Source organism: Leptinotarsa decemlineata, unplaced genomic scaffold (assembly GCF_025532065.1).
Source record: "Leptinotarsa decemlineata unplaced genomic scaffold, Ldec_3_MD MMD2_tig00000591_RagTag_RagTag, whole genome shotgun sequence".
Taxonomy (NCBI): Eukaryota; Metazoa; Arthropoda; class Insecta; order Coleoptera; family Chrysomelidae; genus Leptinotarsa; species Leptinotarsa decemlineata.
In genome coordinates this window covers 1,969,953-1,987,945 of record NW_027412552.1, presented here as the reverse complement: position 1 = coordinate 1,987,945, position 17,993 = coordinate 1,969,953, and the positions used below count along the sequence as shown (strand labels likewise).

The 17,993-nt window shown below is 37.1% G+C and overlaps 1 protein-coding gene across 3 annotated transcripts in view; it reads left to right on the top strand.

The window, feature by feature from the left end:
* The window catches only part of LOC111512499 (uncharacterized), a 40,687-nt gene extending 27,132 nt beyond the window's left edge, over positions 1 to 13,555 (top strand). For all 3 annotated transcript variants that reach the window (XM_074174557.1, XM_023168635.2, XM_023168634.2), the window contains exons 2-3: positions 6,783 to 7,010; positions 13,024 to 13,555. In XM_074174557.1, coding sequence (XP_074030658.1) covers positions 6,783 to 7,010; positions 13,024 to 13,247 — 452 coding nt within the window. In that variant the 3' untranslated portion in view covers positions 13,248 to 13,555. The remainder of the gene's footprint in view (positions 1 to 6,782; positions 7,011 to 13,023) is intronic.
* Positions 13,556 to 17,993: the final 4,438 nt, after the last annotated feature.

The window sequence follows — 17,993 nt, the reverse complement described above, 5'->3', positions numbered from 1 at the left end:
GCTAAAGATCCCAGGTGATCTAAGGTCAGTTGACCTAAGATCTCCAGCTAAGGACCCCAGCTGACCTGAGGACAGCTAACCTCAGGTCAGCTAGTGACCCCAGAGAACCTTCAGCAACACCCGAGGTATACCGGGTTCTTTGTAGCTGCGAGTCGGTGTATATTGAAACCACGAAATTAAGTGTATAAACCGACGAATCAGCTCTAGCCAAACATAATTTCAACGAAGTTACAAGGAAGCTACAAGGAATTTGGTATACCTCGAGAGTTACTGAAGGTTCTCTGGGGTTCTCTGTCATAAGGTCTGCTTGGAAAATCAGCTGACTTAAGGTCCTCAGCTAAAGATCCCAGGTAATCTAAGGTCAGTTGACCTAAGATCTCCAGCTAAGGACCCCAGCTGACCTGAGGTCAGCTAACTTCAGGTCAGCTAGTGACTCCAGAGAACCTTCAGCAACACCCGAGGTATACTGGGTTCTTTGTAGCTACGAGTCGGTGTATATTGAAACCACGAAACAAAGTGAACAAACCGACGAATCAGCTCTAGCCAAACATAATTTCAACGAAGTTACAAGGAAGCTACAAGGAATTTGGTATACCTCGAGAGTTACTAAAGGTTCCTTGGGGTTCTCTGACCTAAGGTCTGTTTGGAAAATCTGCTGAAGACCCCAGCTGACCTAAGGTCAGCTAGGAACCCCAGAGAACTTTCAGCAACACCCGAGGTATACCGGGTTCCTTGTAGCTGCGAGTCGGTTTATAATGAAATCACGAAACTAAGTGAACAAACCGACGAATCAGCTCTAGCCAAACATGATTTCAACAAAGTTACAAGGAAGCTACAAGGAATTCGGTATACCTCGAGAGCGACTAAAGGTTCTCTGGGGTTCTCTGACCTAAGGTCTGCTTGGAAAATCAGCTGACTTAAGGCCCTCAGCTAAAGATCCCAGGTGATCTAAGGTCAGTTGACCTAAGATCTCCAGCTAAGGACCCCAGCTGACCTGAGGTCAGCTAACTTCAGGTCAGCTAGTGACTCCAGAGAACCTTCAGCAACACCCGAGGTATACCGGGTTCTTTGTAGCTACGAGTCGATGTATATTGAAACCACGAAACTAAGTGAACAAACCGACGAATCAGCTCTAGCCAAACATAATTTCAACGAAGTTACAAGGAAGCTACAAGGAATTTGGTATACCTCGAGAGTTACTAAAGGTTCCTTGGGGTTCTCTGACATAAGGTCTGCTTGGAAAATCAGCTGACTTAAGGCCCTCAGCTAAAGATCCCAGGTGATCTAAGGTCAGTTGACCTAAGATCTCCAGCTAAGGACCCCAGCTGACCTGAGGACAGCTAACCTCAGGTCAGCTAGTGACCCCAGAGAACCTTCAGCAACACCCGAGGTATACCGGGTTCTTTGTAGCTGCGAGTCGGTGTATATTGAAACCACGAAATTAAGTGTATAAACCGACGAATCAGCTCTAGCCAAACATAATTTCAACGAAGTTACAAGGAAGCTACAAGGAATTTGGTATACCTCGAGAGTTACTGAAGGTTCTCTGGGGTTCTCTGTCATAAGGTCTGCTTGGAAAATCAGCTGACTTAAGGTCCTCAGCTAAAGATCCCAGGTAATCTAAGGTCAGTTGACCTAAGATCTCCAGCTAAGGACCCCAGCTGACCTGAGGTCAGCTAACTTCAGGTCAGCTAGTGACTCCAGAGAACCTTCAGCAACACCCGAGGTATACTGGGTTCTTTGTAGCTACGAGTCGGTGTATATTGAAACCACGAAACAAAGTGAACAAACCGACGAATCAGCTCTAGCCAAACATAATTTCAACGAAGTTACAAGGAAGCTACAAGGAATTTGGTATACCTCGAGAGTTACTAAAGGTTCCTTGGGGTTCTCTGACCTAAGGTCTGTTTGGAAAATCTGCTGAAGACCCCAGCTGACCTAAGGTCAGCTAGGAACCCCAGAGAACTTTCAGCAACACCCGAGGTATACCGGGTTCCTTGTAGCTGCGAGTCGGTTTATAATGAAATCACGAAACTAAGTGAACAAACCGACGAATCAGCTCTAGCCAAACATGATTTCAACAAAGTTACAAGGAAGCTACAAGGAATTCGGTATACCTCGAGAGCGACTAAAGGTTCTCTGGGGTTCTCTGACCTAAGGTCTGCTTGGAAAATCAGCTGACTTAAGGCCCTCAGCTAAAGATCCCAGGTGATCTAAGGTCAGTTGACCTAAGATCTCCAGCTAAGGACCCCAGCTGACCTGAGGTCAGCTAACTTCAGGTCAGCTAGTGACTCCAGAGAACCTTCAGCAACACCCGAGGTATACCGGGTTCTTTGTAGCTACGAGTCGATGTATATTGAAACCACGAAACTAAGTGAACAAACCGACGAATCAGCTCTAGCCAAACATAATTTCAACGAAGTTACAAGGAAGCTACAAGGAATTTGGTATACCTCGAGAGTTACTAAAGGTTCCTTGGGGTTCTCTGACATAAGGTCTGCTTGGAAAATCAGCTGACTTAAGGCCCTCAGCTAAAGATCCCAGGTGATCTAAGGTCAGTTGACCTAAGATCTCCAACTAAGGACCCCAGCTGACATGAGGTCAGCTAACTTCAGGTCAGCTAGTGACCCCAGAGAACCTTCAGCAACACCCGAAGTATACCGGGTTCCTTGTAGCTGCGAGTCGGTTTATAATGAAATCACGAAACTAAGTGAACAAACCGACGAATCAGCTCTAGCCAAACATGATTTCAACAAAGTTACAAGGAAGCTACAAGGAATTCGGTATACCTCGAGAGCGACTAAAGGTTCTCTGGGGTTCTCTGACCTAAGGTCTGCTTGGAAAATCAGCTGACTTAAGGTACTCAGCTGAAGATCCCAGGTGATCTAAGGTTAGTTGACCTAAGATCTCCAGCTAAGGACCCCAGCTGACATGAGGTCAGCTAACTTCAGGTCAGCTGGTGACTCCAGAGAACCTTCAGCAACACCCGAGGTATACCGGGTTCTTTGTAGCTACGAGTCGATGTATATTGAAACCACGAAACTAAGTGAACAAACCGACGAATCAGCTCTAGCCAAACATAATTTCAACAAAGTTACAAGGAAGCTACAAGGAATTTGGTATACCTCGAGAGGTACTAAAGGTTCCTTGGGGTTCTCTGACATAAGGTCTGCTTGGAAAATCAGCTGACTTAAGGCCCTCAGCTAAAGATCCCAGGTGATCTAAGGTCAGTTGACCTAAGATCTCCAGCTAAGGACCCCAGCTGACATGAGGTCAGCTAACTTCAGGTCAGCTAGTGACCCCAGAGAACCTTCAGCAACACCCGAAGTATACCGGGTTCTTTGTAGCTGCGAGTTAGTGTATATTGAAACCACGAAACTAAGTGAGCAAACCGACGAATCAGCTCTAGCCAAACATAATTTCAACAAAGTTACAAGGAAGCTACAAGGAATTGGTATACCTCGAGAGTTACTAAAGGTTCTCTGGGGTTCTCTGACCTAAAGGTGATCTAAGGTTAGTTGCCCTAAGATCTCCAGCTAAGGACCCCAGCTGACCTGAGGGCAGCTAACCTCAGGTCAGCTAGGAACCCCAGAGATATTCTTCAGCAACACTCGAGGTATACCGGGTTCCTTGTAGCTGCGAGTCGGTCTATAATGAAATCACGAAACTAAGTGAATAAACCGACGAATCAGCTCTAGCCAAACATGATTTCAACAAAGTTACAAGGAAGCTACAAGGAATTCTGTATACCCCGGGTGTTGCTAAAGGTTTTCTGGGGTTGTCTGACCCAAGGTCAGCTTAGTCACCCGACTGACCTAAGGTCCAATTGAGAGAAACCAAGCCACGCCTATTAATAATAATAATATAAAACTAGAGTCAAATACTAGTATCGAAATTACTGCATTCAAAACGGGAACAATAACACGAGCATCAACTCTGGCCCTGCGACCGGAACCACATCGTTTGTGATAATATCTACCGCAGTGGTAGACGAAACGTCAGGCATACAACCCTTCAGAGAACGCTCAAAAAACCCGGAAAATAGCCCTCACACAGTTATGTCCGGCCGTAAAAGTTTACATTCTCTAAAATACTCACTAAAAGTTATTCAGATTTGCAGCTACAACCAGGAAAAAATAATTTTTTTTTTTTCAATTCACTGGGTCAGTTGGATAACAGAAAGAATTTTTATTTCGAACTCAAATAAATTCTTTCTCGGGGTTCTTCTTAATTTTTTTGTTTCATTGTGCATTTTTTCTGTAATTGATCAAGTCAGACACCAAAGATAAAGCCAATCGTTTATTTCATGTCTTTTTGTAATGTTGTCTCGAAAACTTCATTATTTTGGATTTTTGTATTTTTTGTATGTATCTAATAAGTCTGTTATTTTCGAATTAACAAACTCTTTTCGAGAGTCGAAGAAGAATTTAATTTAATTTCTAAACGTTAGCAATAAAACAACCCGCTCTTTCGCAGACCACAAGTTGGCGAATTTCACTTTGTGACTTGGGCCTGTACCCGTACAAAATTCAACAGACCCAGGAACTGAAGGTAAACGACCATATACAATGACGTGTGAAATGAGACCCATTTCTGTAAACCCATCTGTAGACCCATTTCTCAAAACCAACATAACCCATTCCATTCAGCCTAATTTATACGCCAGAGTAAGGGAAAATTGGTTAGGTTAGGTGATTTAAGGTTAGGTTGTGTTGGGTTGAGTGAGTTGAGATTAGGTTAGGTTGGGTTAGGTTAAGATAGATTTTTGTATCTGTGGGATAATAGAGTTCGAGCAAATCACTGGACCAAAAAGTGTTGGCCTCTGAGGGAACTTCATGTTGGCGAAAAGAAAGTCCTACATGAAACTTTGGTGCCTCCTCATGAAGTTCTTTTACCACCGCTTCACATAAAGCTGGAATTGATGACGCAATTTGTGAAATCACTTCCAAGAGATGGAAATTGCTTCAAATACTCAATATCAGAGTTTCCAGGCATCTTAGATGCAAAGTTGAAGGAAGGTGCATTAAATTGTATATATTCATTTATGACTTGAAGTTAGTTCAAAAACCCTTATAAATAATTTCGCGTTTTGCAAAATAGCGTGATGTTCTGGAATTTTTTGAGTACTTTTTTTACTTTTCAGAACACCTAAATACATAAAGATCAGTTGAGAATATTCAGACAGATTTTTTGTTGCAGATCAGTTGAAAACATCCAGCTTTTTGTTGCAGACTTTTATAGGTTTTATAGGTTAGGTTAGGTTAGGTTAGGTTAGGTTAGGTTGGGTTAGGTTAGGTTAGGTTAGGTTAGGTTACTTATGATGCACTGTTTGGAACTTTTGATATAGTTTTTTCCCAACACCAAATCCTTATTTTTAACACCAAGTTATCATCTTTGAAGAGGATGTTACAAAGGAATCAAGACAAGTCGAAAGGGAGGTGACGATATTCTTGTGGCAGGAGAGGTGGAATACTTTACAAGAGAAAGCACAGTGGACGAAGAGACTGATCGCCAATATAAAGCCATGGTTACAGTGCAAGTTTAAAACCACAAATTACTTTTTGACGCAGGCATTAACAGGGCACGGATCCTTCAGGGCTTTTTCGCGGAAAATAGGGAAAACAACTGGTGACAACTGCATACACTGCGGAGAGAGGGACGACCCGGAGCACACCATCTTCCACTGTAACAAGTGGGATAGAAAAAGAACTGCATTAACAAATGACATTGGCTTGGACGTAACTCTTGAAAATCTGATTGGTTCAATGCTAAGAGATGAAACTCACTGGAAGAAAGGCGAGGCATTCGTTAGAGAAGTAATGAAGAAAAAAGAAGACGAAGAACGGAAGCACCAGAACAAAGTAGAAGCTGAGCAGGTATAACACACTGGTATGCAGGTAGCCTGATGAATATCACCTTGACAGTTCAAGGCTATCCTGGCGGAAAGGGGGGCTTTTTTTAGTCGGAGTAGCGTCCGACACTACCCTGGCTGATTGAAAGAGAGGCCCGGGTATCAAGCGATCCCCCCCCCCCAAAAGAAGGTTAGGTAAGGTTAAGTTAGGTTAGGTTAGGTTAGGTTAGGTTAGGTTAGCTTGGGATAGGTTAGGTTAGGTTAGGTTAGGTTAGGCCACCCAACTCATGCTACAATGGATCATCTGCACGAGCGATTTGGGAGCATATTCATCTCACGTGGAGATGATGTGAACTGTCCACCGAGATCGTACGATTTGACCCCGTTAGACTTCTTCTCGTGGAGTTTTCTCAAGTTGCAGGTGTATGCGAATAAGTCACAAACCACAGCAGTACTCAAAGCTAACATAACCAACGCTATTAAGCCTGATTCATGCGCTAGAATCAGGTAAAATTAGACATGTTGAAGGCGCTCCTACTAGAGAAGCCGTGGCGTACATTTGAACAATTATTTTATTCCTCACATAATAGCATCAATAAATCTTTCAAACAAATAAAAAATTTCAATGATATCTCACACACACTTTGTTTCATTTGAATTTGAAGATAGGAAGCGTTCAATGCATGACCTTCTTTGAGTAACAAATCTTAGTTATCTTCAGAGAACCGAGTAATTCCATTGTAGATTTTTCAACAGTCCATTTAAAAAAATTTTCATTTCAATATTTCATAGGAGGTGTTCAAATTTTGAATTTTCGGATTGATAAACAAAAATCAAAATATTTCGACATCTTTATTTTTCATTCAACCCCATCTTGAAGAAGAGTATTACATTTATTCCATTACATATCGGTATACAACCACTTTTTTAGCCCACAGTATCAGATGCTACAGCTGCTTTTCAAAAGATATCCACGATGACTGCGCCGAACCAGACAAGAGCCAAATATCTCTCGTCAAATGCGATATGACCACTCTGGAACGAACCAAAGAATTCGCCAAAGGAATCGATCCCTCGTACAACAAACTCTTCGAAGTGGACAATATCGAAACCGAGGCGGGAAGAATAGGGCTGGCTTGTCTGAAGATGGTGACCAAAGGTGAGTGAACTCTCCACTTACTTATTTTTTATGCTGCTTGGTTGTCATCATGTTTTATGTCACGTTGGATGCCATCCTCCATAGAAATCCATCTCATGATTCCTTGTTTCTTCAACATTCCTTCATTCACATTGAATTTATGAATTTCTACTTCAAGTATACAAAAAATATACGAGTAAGTCAATCGATATTGGATCAGAGTACAATCATGGTGTATGCCACTGTCAACATTTCAAGTGTTCTTCAAGCACTTAATTCCATTTTTGACACAACATTTGATGTCATCTCAGTCTTCTTGAGATTGATCGACAGTGAGTGTTCCTTACACCATGTTTCTATTAATTTGAGCCTGTCATGCGCTCTATCGCACAGTGTGTTCACAAATTTGCCGGTCTGCAAGATAAATATGACATCTACATATGCAATTGTGTAGAATCCATTATTGTTGAGGTCATTAATTAGGGTATCCAGAACTATGTTCCAGAGAAGGGGTGATAAAACCCCTGCCTGTGTCTCTCATGACCAGTCATCTCATTGTGATGTCTTCTACATTGATACTTATTGCTCTACTAGAGAGCATCTTGAGTATCCATTCTCCTACTACCAGGGGTACATTCCTGGAGTGTAGTTGATGGATAATTGATTGGAAAGGTTGTTTTATCAAACGCTCCTTCGATATCTATGAATATACCCAGCGTGGATTCTTTGTTGTCCAATGATCTCGCGATTCTGCCAACCACATGGTGAAGGGCCGAATTAGTAGACCATCCCGGAGTATATGCATGCTGATTTGGATGAAGTGGGTTGTGAACAAGTACTTCATCTCTTATGAACCGCCTCTCCATAGTTTTTAAGAAGAACGATGTGAGACTAACTGGTCGGAATGCTTTTGGTAGGGTGTAGTCCTACTCGTACTTCCCTCCACTTACTGGGAATATGCCTCAGAGCTAGAAAGGCTCTGAATATTCCAACCAGGTGCGGCATAAGAATAACCAATCCCCATTGAATTTGGGTTGGTCTTATACCGTCAGGTCCTGGTGACTTGAGGGGGAAAAGCCCATTTTATCTTGTCTTCGTCACTAGGAGATTGCCAGTCGTATTGTGAGGGTGTTGTTGGTACTTCCGTCCAGTTCGTCGTTCCAGGAAAGACAGAACCTAAGAAGTGAGTTTCCATAAGAATCTCAGCACTTTCTTGGAGGTTGGCGGCTTTGTCGCCATTTTCCCTCGTCAGGATGCCGATACTCTTATGGTGGACATTTGAGAGTGCCTTCTGTAGCCTAGAAGCTGGTGGGAAGTCTTTGACTGCCTCACAGTAGACTCTTTTTTTGGTCTTTGTTTTTGTCTGCAGACTTTTTTGAACTCTCTGAGGTTTGGCTTGATACCCCAGTCCTCTTCGAGTTTTGTACGTTTTGCCTTGTTAAAGGTCGTTCTGGCTGTCTTCTTGAGGTGTTCCAGTTCAGGGCACCACCATGTATTGGTTGTGCCATCTGTTTGAACATCCTCATCGGACAGGATTCCTTGCAGGCAATGTTTATTTTGTTTTGGATAGATACCGTGTACCTTTCCAGTTCTTCATTATTGCCAGGAGTCGGACCTCTGCTTTCCGCAGAGTTCCGAAGGGTCGATTGTAGAGAGCTACATCCTTCCTCTTCGGGTCACGGGGAATTTTACAGTGGTCCTGAGATCCTGGCTAACCGTATAGGTCAACCAGCGGTGGTTTGACAGAAATATGGTCCGAGACCTGCCAGTCCTGAATTTTGTTTGATATTAGTGCATCACAAATTTCAAGCTCTATTGAAATATGCAGGAATATATAGGGTGTTTTGTTGAAACAAATAGTTTTCCATCAATAACTATTAATATCTCATTTTAAAAAATAAGTTTTTTTGCACCATTGTGTAAAAATGTGTACGTAAAAAATTGCTTTGGAAATGTTTTCTTAGAAAAAAGAAATTTTTGACAGAAAAAAAGTTACAGCAACTTTTAGAAAATGCACATTTTCGAAAAACATGCTGTAACTCAGAAACGATGATAGATATCGATTTGCGGTTTTCACCATTAGGTTTGTTATCAAATTTGACCTGCAGAGACAACCACCAATTTTTATCTATCTAGTTTGAAAACAGAAGTTTCCCTTTAAAAGTGTCCATTTTGGCCCACTCTGTACATCTATAGATGTGGCAGACCTCTGTCTTCGCTATATTTTTTAATTGACTGTCTCCTTCTCGTGTGGCTAATCTCCCAAGATACCTTCAATCCATCTCGAGAGTATTATAAATCTTTGTAGAGCGAAACGCGGTTTCTTTATTTGCTTTTCTACGCGTATTTTCATCCGTTTACTTCGTTCTTGACACGATTTCTGCGTCGGAGTTTACACTCCTCTTCAATCGCATTGGTCTTGCTGCAATTTGGAGTGCCATAGTCTAGTTCACATGTACTTTTTTTTGTAACATTTTTCAGCCCCGTCCAAAAATTACGACCAAGGTGTCATTCCATTCGTATTTTTGCCTAGAAAGTTTAAGGAAGGGTCCGAAAACGCGCCGATAAAAATTACAAAAGTTATAAACAATTAAGTGAAAAAAAAATGGGGCTTCAGTTTTTTCTTAATATCTCGGAAAATTTTCTAAATTTTGGAAATTTGAAAAAAGATTTGAAAAGATCAATGAATTTGCGTAAAAAAAGTCTTGACTCCCGAAACTGTATCTCGATTATTTATAATTTTTACAGAGCCCTGAAAATAGAGCCAAAAGCGGGTAGTCTGGCTTCCGCGCGCCTTTCGTCACTCTGACATAAAAACAAAAAAAAATTATTCAAATATATTAAATGTGAATATTAAGGAATGAAAAAATTCATGTGATGTTGGGATACATCAATAAACAATAATCCGCAGTCAAAAAATTTTTATCACAATTTTAACGTTAATTATAAATTTGTTAATTTCTGAATTGAAAGTTAATATAAAAATCCCTATAATTATTGAACTAATACCCTAGCATTTTTTCCTTTGGTGAAGTTATCCTTAATAGGCAACAAAATAGATTACCGGTGCCAAAATAAAAAAATTTCCGATGCTCACAACTTTAGTAAAAAGCTTAATTGTTAATAAATTCATAATGAACAAAAAAGACTCGAAGCATATTTGTCATAACTGCAATAGTTTAAAAGTTATTATAATTATATAATTATAAAAGCGAAGGAGCGAATGAAAAAGACAAGTATCAAGGTATCACAATATTGAAAGTTTCATAAAAAATAGAATAAATAAAAAAAAACTTACTTTTATTATAGAACAATGTATTGAAAAAAAAATAATATGTTGTTTATAACAATTTTTTTTTAATAAACAATTCAAAACCTTAAAGAACAATAGAATTTATTATTTAAAAAAAAAGGTTCCTTAATTTTAATATTTAGTTGCAAAAAACGATTGTTAATTAACAAACGTATTTTTTAGCAACAAAGAAATTTTTTTTCTAAAAATCATGATTTTTTTCAATTAACATAATGCAAAAAAGAATTTTCGAATTGCTTATAAACAATGTATTTGTTTATAATAAATTTATTAACAATAGCTGTAAAAAAATTTAAAAAAATTATCAATTATTTTTTAGTCATGATACATTGAAACAATTAAAAAAAATTTGTAATGTATTTTCTATAAAATTATAATTTTCAATTGTTAATAAAAAAATAGAAAATAACAATTTTTTTATTTTGGCACCGGTAATCTATTTTGTTGCCTATTAAGGATAACTTCACCAAAGGAAAAAATGCTAGGGTATTAGTTCAATAATTATAGGGATTTTTATATTAACTTTCAATTCAGAAATTAACAAATTTATAATTTACGTTAAAATTGGGATAAACATTTTTTGGCTGCGGATTATTGTTTATTGATGTATCCCAACATTACATGAATTTTTTCATTCCTTAATATTCACATTTAATATCTTTAAATAATTTTTTTTGTTTTTATGTCAGAGTGACGAAAGGCGCGCGGAAGCCAGACTACCCGCTTTTGGATCTATTTTCAGGGCTTTGTAAAAATTATAAATAATCGAGATACAGTTTCGGGAGTCGGGACTTTTTTTACGCAAATTCATTGATCTTTTCAAATCTTTTTTCAAATTTCCAAAATTTTTAAAACTTTCCGAGATATTAAGAAAAAACTAAAGCCCCATTTTTTTCTCACTTAATTGTTTATAACTTTTGTAATTTTTATCGGCGCGTTTTCGGACCTTTCCTTAAACTTTCTAGGCAAAAATACGAATCGAATGACACCTTGGTCGTAATTTTTGGACAGGGCTGTAAAATGTCATCAAAAAGAGCTAAATCGAGTACATGTGAACCAGACTACCATGCATTGTTCCGTATCTGATAGCGAGGTTGTCACACAACAGTTAGTTTGTTATGCAAATCGTGAATAATATATGCAGTTCAGGAGGAAGTACAAAATATATATTGCGACTTTTAGGGTAGCTTCAATGCGGATGAAGTTGCATCATGACACCGGTCGAAAAGACGTGTCTTCATGGAATATATTCCAAAGGTCAGGGCTTCGGTATCTCGACATTTAAAACAACACCAGATTGGCTGTAATGGAAACCAGAGGCAGTCCACTGGATTGGGCTCATCTTGGTCATTCAAAATTGTGATGTACATCTACGCTGCAAACAGAACTGCCAGTGGAGATCAGGGAAAATATAGAACTGACAAGAATATATTCTTGTCTGACTTCCTCAGAATGATTGATGAAGAAAAACAACAAAAACCTTCAGTAGTGAAGAAATTCAACAAAATCAGTGCAAACTCAAATAGATAATTTTACAAGTGGCCTCTTGTAAGATTCATATTTTCAACTGTCCAAGGTGGATTGAATTTAGTATTGTAATTCTAGTTCTTTTCTGTTGTGTTTTTCTGACAGCATCATGATTTTATGTAATCATGATGCTGCATTTTCCCAAATATCATTTAATGATATCCATTTCCACTATCTTTTTTCCCATACTGGTTAGTAGAGGTCCTTTTTGAATGTTGGTCATAATCTTCTGGAGCTTCTCCAAAATGTTTTCGCCAGTTTCTTCATTTCTTCACAGTTTTCCCAGATCATTTACCAGATCAATAATATTATATTCCCACAATAAAATCCACAATGCCGGAAATTACCTTTCGACAGCTCAATATCAACAAGGCGTCTGGCCCTGATGAAGTACCCGTCATCGTACTTAAAAGTACGCAAATGAACTCGCACCAGTGTTTTGCAGACTATTCAACCTGTCTTACAAGAAAGGGGTTTTTCCTTCTTGTTGGAAAATTGCTCGCGTTCAGCCTATTCCCAAAAAGGGCGAGAAAAATTTCCAAATAACTATAGGTCAGTGGCTTTACTATCAGTAATATCAAAAATCATAGAGAATGTTGTAAACCACCATATCGTAAAATATTTGGAAGGCTTCAACATCTTGAGCGATCATCAATATGGTCTTCGGAAAAAAGATCAACAGGAGACCTTCTAACGTGTGTCACTAATATTTGGAATAACGTATTCGAGAAACATGGAGAGTCAAGAGCTGTTTCGCTTCATATTTCTAAGACCTTTGACCCTCATGCCTGGAATTTGTACTATTGGTAGAATTTGTATCTCGATTTAAGCAAATTGTTTCAAAAGTTAGAGTTTCTGGTTTTTGTTCATTGAGAATCATCTGCACACAATATAGTTTCTATGTCCAACGAATTCATCATGTGAGGCAGGTCGTTGATATAGATTAGAAACAGAAGTGTCCTCAATATTGACCCTTGTGTCACTCCTCTTAATATTTTTTTCACTTTTGGTATTTCCTAGATCAACAATTTGATATCTTTCGTTCATCATATTTATGTTATATTACCTTCCAGTGAGGTATATACTATACAAGTATATGTGAGAGTGTATGTAGAGTATGAATATTCATTCATTTTCATTTTCCCTGGCTCCTACATATCTTATGCCAAAAAAATAACTGTGTTTCTTTTACAGTCGGCAACAAGAGCTTCTTTCTACGGGGATGCCAACTGGCAGAGCAGGGGAACTTGGATATTTGCAGAAAGGTGCACGAAACTAGCAACGAAAACGTGAAAAATTTGCACTGTTCCAAATGCACGACTGAGGGATGCAACTCCTCGACAAAGTACACAACGAATCCATTCTCTGTCGTCTTATTTACAACCGCTTGTAGGTTATTGCACATGAGCCTCTACTGATATTGATGAATCGCCTTTATGTAATCACAATGTGTTTGCTTTGCTAGACTAAGAGCTAGTGAACGATTTCTGATAATTCGATGGAAGCTTTCTTTGTTCCGTGAGTAGTATAGTGTAAGAAACACTAGAAGAAAATGCCTTACTGTTATGATCCACAATTGATTGGCGTGAAGTTATCCACAGATTTCTGGCCACACATGCTGACGTAGAGGAAAGTAAAAATCTGTGGTTGGGAAACGAAATTATTAGCACCCGCACTAATATCTGTGGCTGGAAATACCTATTCACTATAGGTTGAACGTGGAATTATTTGGTGTATAACTTTTTTATAGAATCTTGAGTAGATTTCTTCCATAGTTTCTTGAGTAGATCAACATAATGAAAACCGTTTTCTCGTCACCCATACAGATTTCGAGAATGAAATTGTTGAAACAATCAGACTAACTTTTTAAAACCCCTTGTAGAATTGGAACCAGATGATGTGCGTGTATTAAATTCGAACAAGTCTCATGGAATCTTGAGTAGATTGACGTAGTGATAATAGTTTTCTTGTCACTCAAAGGAATTTCAAAAAAAATTGTTGAAATAATCAGACTCATTTTTTGAGATTACTTGTAGAATTGGAACCAGATGATGTGCGTTCATGAAAATTATACAACTCTTATTGAATCTTCGGTATGTCAACGTAATGCGAACTGTTATCTTGTCACCGATACAGATTCCTGGAAAAAATTATTGAAAATGTCAGATTTATACTTTCCAATACCCCTCGTAGAATTCAAACCCGATGATTTGCGTTCATCAGAATCTCACAACTTCTCAAGTAGATCAATGTTGTTGAATTCGTTTTCTTTCTTTGGTTCATACAGATTTCAAAAAAATGATTTTTTCAAATTAAGGTGTTTCAAAAAATTAGTCTGATTGTTGCAACAATTTTTTATGGAAATCTGTATGGTGACAACAAAATAGTTTTCACTTTGTTGATCTACCCAAGATTCTTTAAGAGTTGTATGATTTCCATGAACGCACATCATCTGGTTCCAATTCTACAAGGTGTTTTAAAAAGTGAGCCTGATTTTCACAACATTTTTTCCTGGAAATATGTATGGGTGACAAAATAACTGTTATCACTTCGTTAATCAACACGAGATTCCATGAAACTTGTCCGATTTTCACGCACGCACATCATCTGGTTCCAATTCTACGAGGGGTTTCAAAAAATTAGTCTGGTTGTTGCAACAATTTTTTATGGAAATCTGTATGGGTGACAAGAAATCAGTTTTAACTATGTTGATCTACCCAAGATTCTATAAGAGTTGTGTGATTTCCATGAACGCACATCATCTGGTTCCAGTTCTACAAGGAATCTCAATAAATGAATCTGATTGTTTCAACAATTTTCTTTTTTGAAATCTGTTTAGATGACAAGAAAACTGTTATCGCAAAGTTAATTTACTCAAGAAACTATGGAAGTTGTGTAATTCTCATGAACGCACATCATCGGGTGTTATTTCTACATTGAGTATTGGAAAGGAAGTCTGATATTTCCCATATTATTCTTTCCTGAATCTGTATTGTTGATGAGAAAACGTTTATCAGCGCGTAAATCTACTAAAGATTCAATGAAAAAGTTATACACCAAATAGTCATAATAATTTCACGTTCAACCTATAGTGAATAGGTATTTCCAGCCACAGATATTAGTACGGGTGCTTATCATTTCATATCCCAACCACATATTTTTATTTTTCTCTACGTCAGCATGTGTGGCCAGAAATCTGTGGATAACTTTACGCCAATCCACAATTGCCAACTACTTAAAATACAACATTACAAAAATGCTATTTGAATGCTATTGAAAGTAAGAGAAAAATCATGTACCAGGTAAATTTGCTTCGAATAGAAAGGAGTTTTACCGCAAAATATGACTTTTTGCAAATGAATAATAAAGACTTCAGAACACTTACACCTAATTGTTTGGGCAAAGTATTCATGATAACAAACATGGTTCAATCAACACACTGAAGATGGAAATCAGGACAATAAGAGTTTTTAAATGAAATCTTCAAATCAATTGATACATTTGTGATGTACCAAGATTAAAATACTGTGAATTTCCAAAACAAATAATTAATGACTTACGGTTGTTTGAAAACATTATTTGAAAAAACTCTAAAGTTATTCAGGACAGTTCATTTTGTGTTTGTTGCAAAATCAGCTCTACAATAGCTTTTTCGGGTGAGATTGTGCTAATTTCAGTATGACTCAAATATCTATGAACTTTGCTATGAATATTTCGCAAAAATTTCAAAATCTTGCCATTATCTGTTCATGATAACGTCAAACAATTAGTTTTTATGCGGTTATGAGTAATTTTCTATCAATAAATGTTTTATAGTTCATTTTTTTTTCAAATGGATTGAGTTGAAATGATAAAATCAACCTCATACCCGACAAAAGATAATGATATAGTAATAATCATTTCCTTTAAATCGATCAACTTATGATATACATACGTGACTATCTGAGATAACTCAAATGAATATGTAAATCAAAGAAAACTAACCAATGCAATGAACAGATAGAATATATCGAAATGAAAGATGGATTGCCATACTTCACTGATTCACATAACGCTACGAAAATAATACATCAATTATCTAACTCAAACTACTTTTTGAATGCCATCTATATGATATCTAAGTATCAAGATCATAATCGAAACTTATTCGTTTAATGAGACCTTTTTTTGTAGATTCTTACCTTTCTGAGAATAAATTCATCAAAATAGGCCTGTTATTAATGCATCATTGAGGTGATTGAACTTGGGAACTTCTGAAAAACGATGGTGTTTCATAGGGTCATGACAAATTTATTTCCATATTCTTTGATTCCTTTGGAGAAACTTCTCCCCGTTTGACCAATGTACAATTTAGGACAAGAACAATCAGTCAACTTTCATATCTACTACTGGTCAATTCAATAATGAAGTTCTGTTAATAGTTTTGATGAAATTGCCCGGATTAGCATTTCTTCTATACCACATGCTATAGAAGCTATTCGAATTTTTTTCTGAAAGTGGAATGCATTACTGTATAACACTGTCCATATAAGATGATTTGTGACGTTAATTATTAATTTTGTGATAGTCAGGTCAATGAAGTTCATTTAGAAGTTCAATACAGAGATTTCTATCTCTCTCTTTCAGGTCAAACTTTTCTTTCCGTTTCTGAAAAAATATGAATCAGGTGTCATTCGATTCGGAATACCGTGCAGATGATTTTTGAAAAAATGCAAGTGCCGTTTTGCAAAAATTGAAAAAGTTAAAAACAATCAACCAGAAAAAATCGTTGATTAACAATTATTTCCTACTTCAACAAGAACATTGCAAGTGCGATAGTTGTTGAATAACTAATCTTATTATTGTTTTGGGCTATTTTAGAAAAGTTTCAGGATAGATTCTTTAAAATAGATAATTAAAAATTTTTTCTCAGCAACATGATCTTTGATGCAAAATCGTAAGAAAAATCATGGCTTAAAAACGGATTTATTAATTAACAATTTTTTTTCTACCACTTGTAATCAATATCAAGAAACCATTTGTTTTTCAATTCATAATTAATCTCGCTCTTCAATGACTTAAAACAATTAAATTTTTCCTTTCGTTTTTTCAACTCTTTCTACACAATGCAACAAAAATAACAATGTATTATTTCTTGAAAAAAATAGATTACTTATGTTATATATCAAATTTTAAAAAACCTGTTTCTCTTTTCCTCATATTTTTTAACCTTTTTTCAAATTTGGAACAGGTTAAATAGTTTTCAAAGTATTTGCAAAAAACCAAACCCAATTTTTTTCGTTTAATTGTTTATAACTTTCGTAATGTTGAACCACTGTCTAGTAGTTGTTTAGCAACAAATTTCAATTGAGAATTTTCATTCGCAGAGTTAAAACTCCAGATTTTGTATCACAATGACAAAAAAGCCGATACCAAAAATTGATACAATGGAAAAATGACGAAATAATCAATATATAAAGATCGTTCTAATCTAAAACAAACCGAATTTGGATGAGGTAAACAATGTTATGAACCTTTTCACAACCTAATGAGAAAAATGATTTTGAGTGCAGGATAAACAGATGAAACTGATTATTCTATTATCACAGTTGCCATATTTTTCACGCCATTGGGTTCGTAATCTATCTGAAAATTGAAAAAATACTGTTTCACTTGATCTGTCTGTTTAAAATCTGTTTCTGTTCTGTTTTTCCGTTAACCCCTACGAACGACAACCCTCAGAAGTCGAAACTTGTGCGAGCTAAGGGTTAACGAGGTATTGCCTTTTAACGTGTGATTCCCAAAACGAAAATTCTGATACATTGAACGAAAGTAATTTTTTGTGGAGGAAAATCAGGTTTTCATTGACCTTTTCTGGGTATTTTCGTAATTCACAATATGAGAAATATGAAAATTATAATGGAGAACTTTATACAAGTGTAGAAAGGGCAAACTTTTCAGTTTACTCCGATAAGTTACTGCGCAAAATCAAAGTATTTTTCACAAGGAAAAATGTTTTGTTTTTCAGTAACTTGTCGTATTCAACAATTTTGCCTATTAAAAAAATTGCTAAGAAATAATACAATACTTATCTTAACGTTTCGGAGGCCAAAGTCTGTCTCCGTCTTCAGAAAAGGACATAAAAATTCAAATATATATGCAGTTATTCATTTGCTGGTTATTTA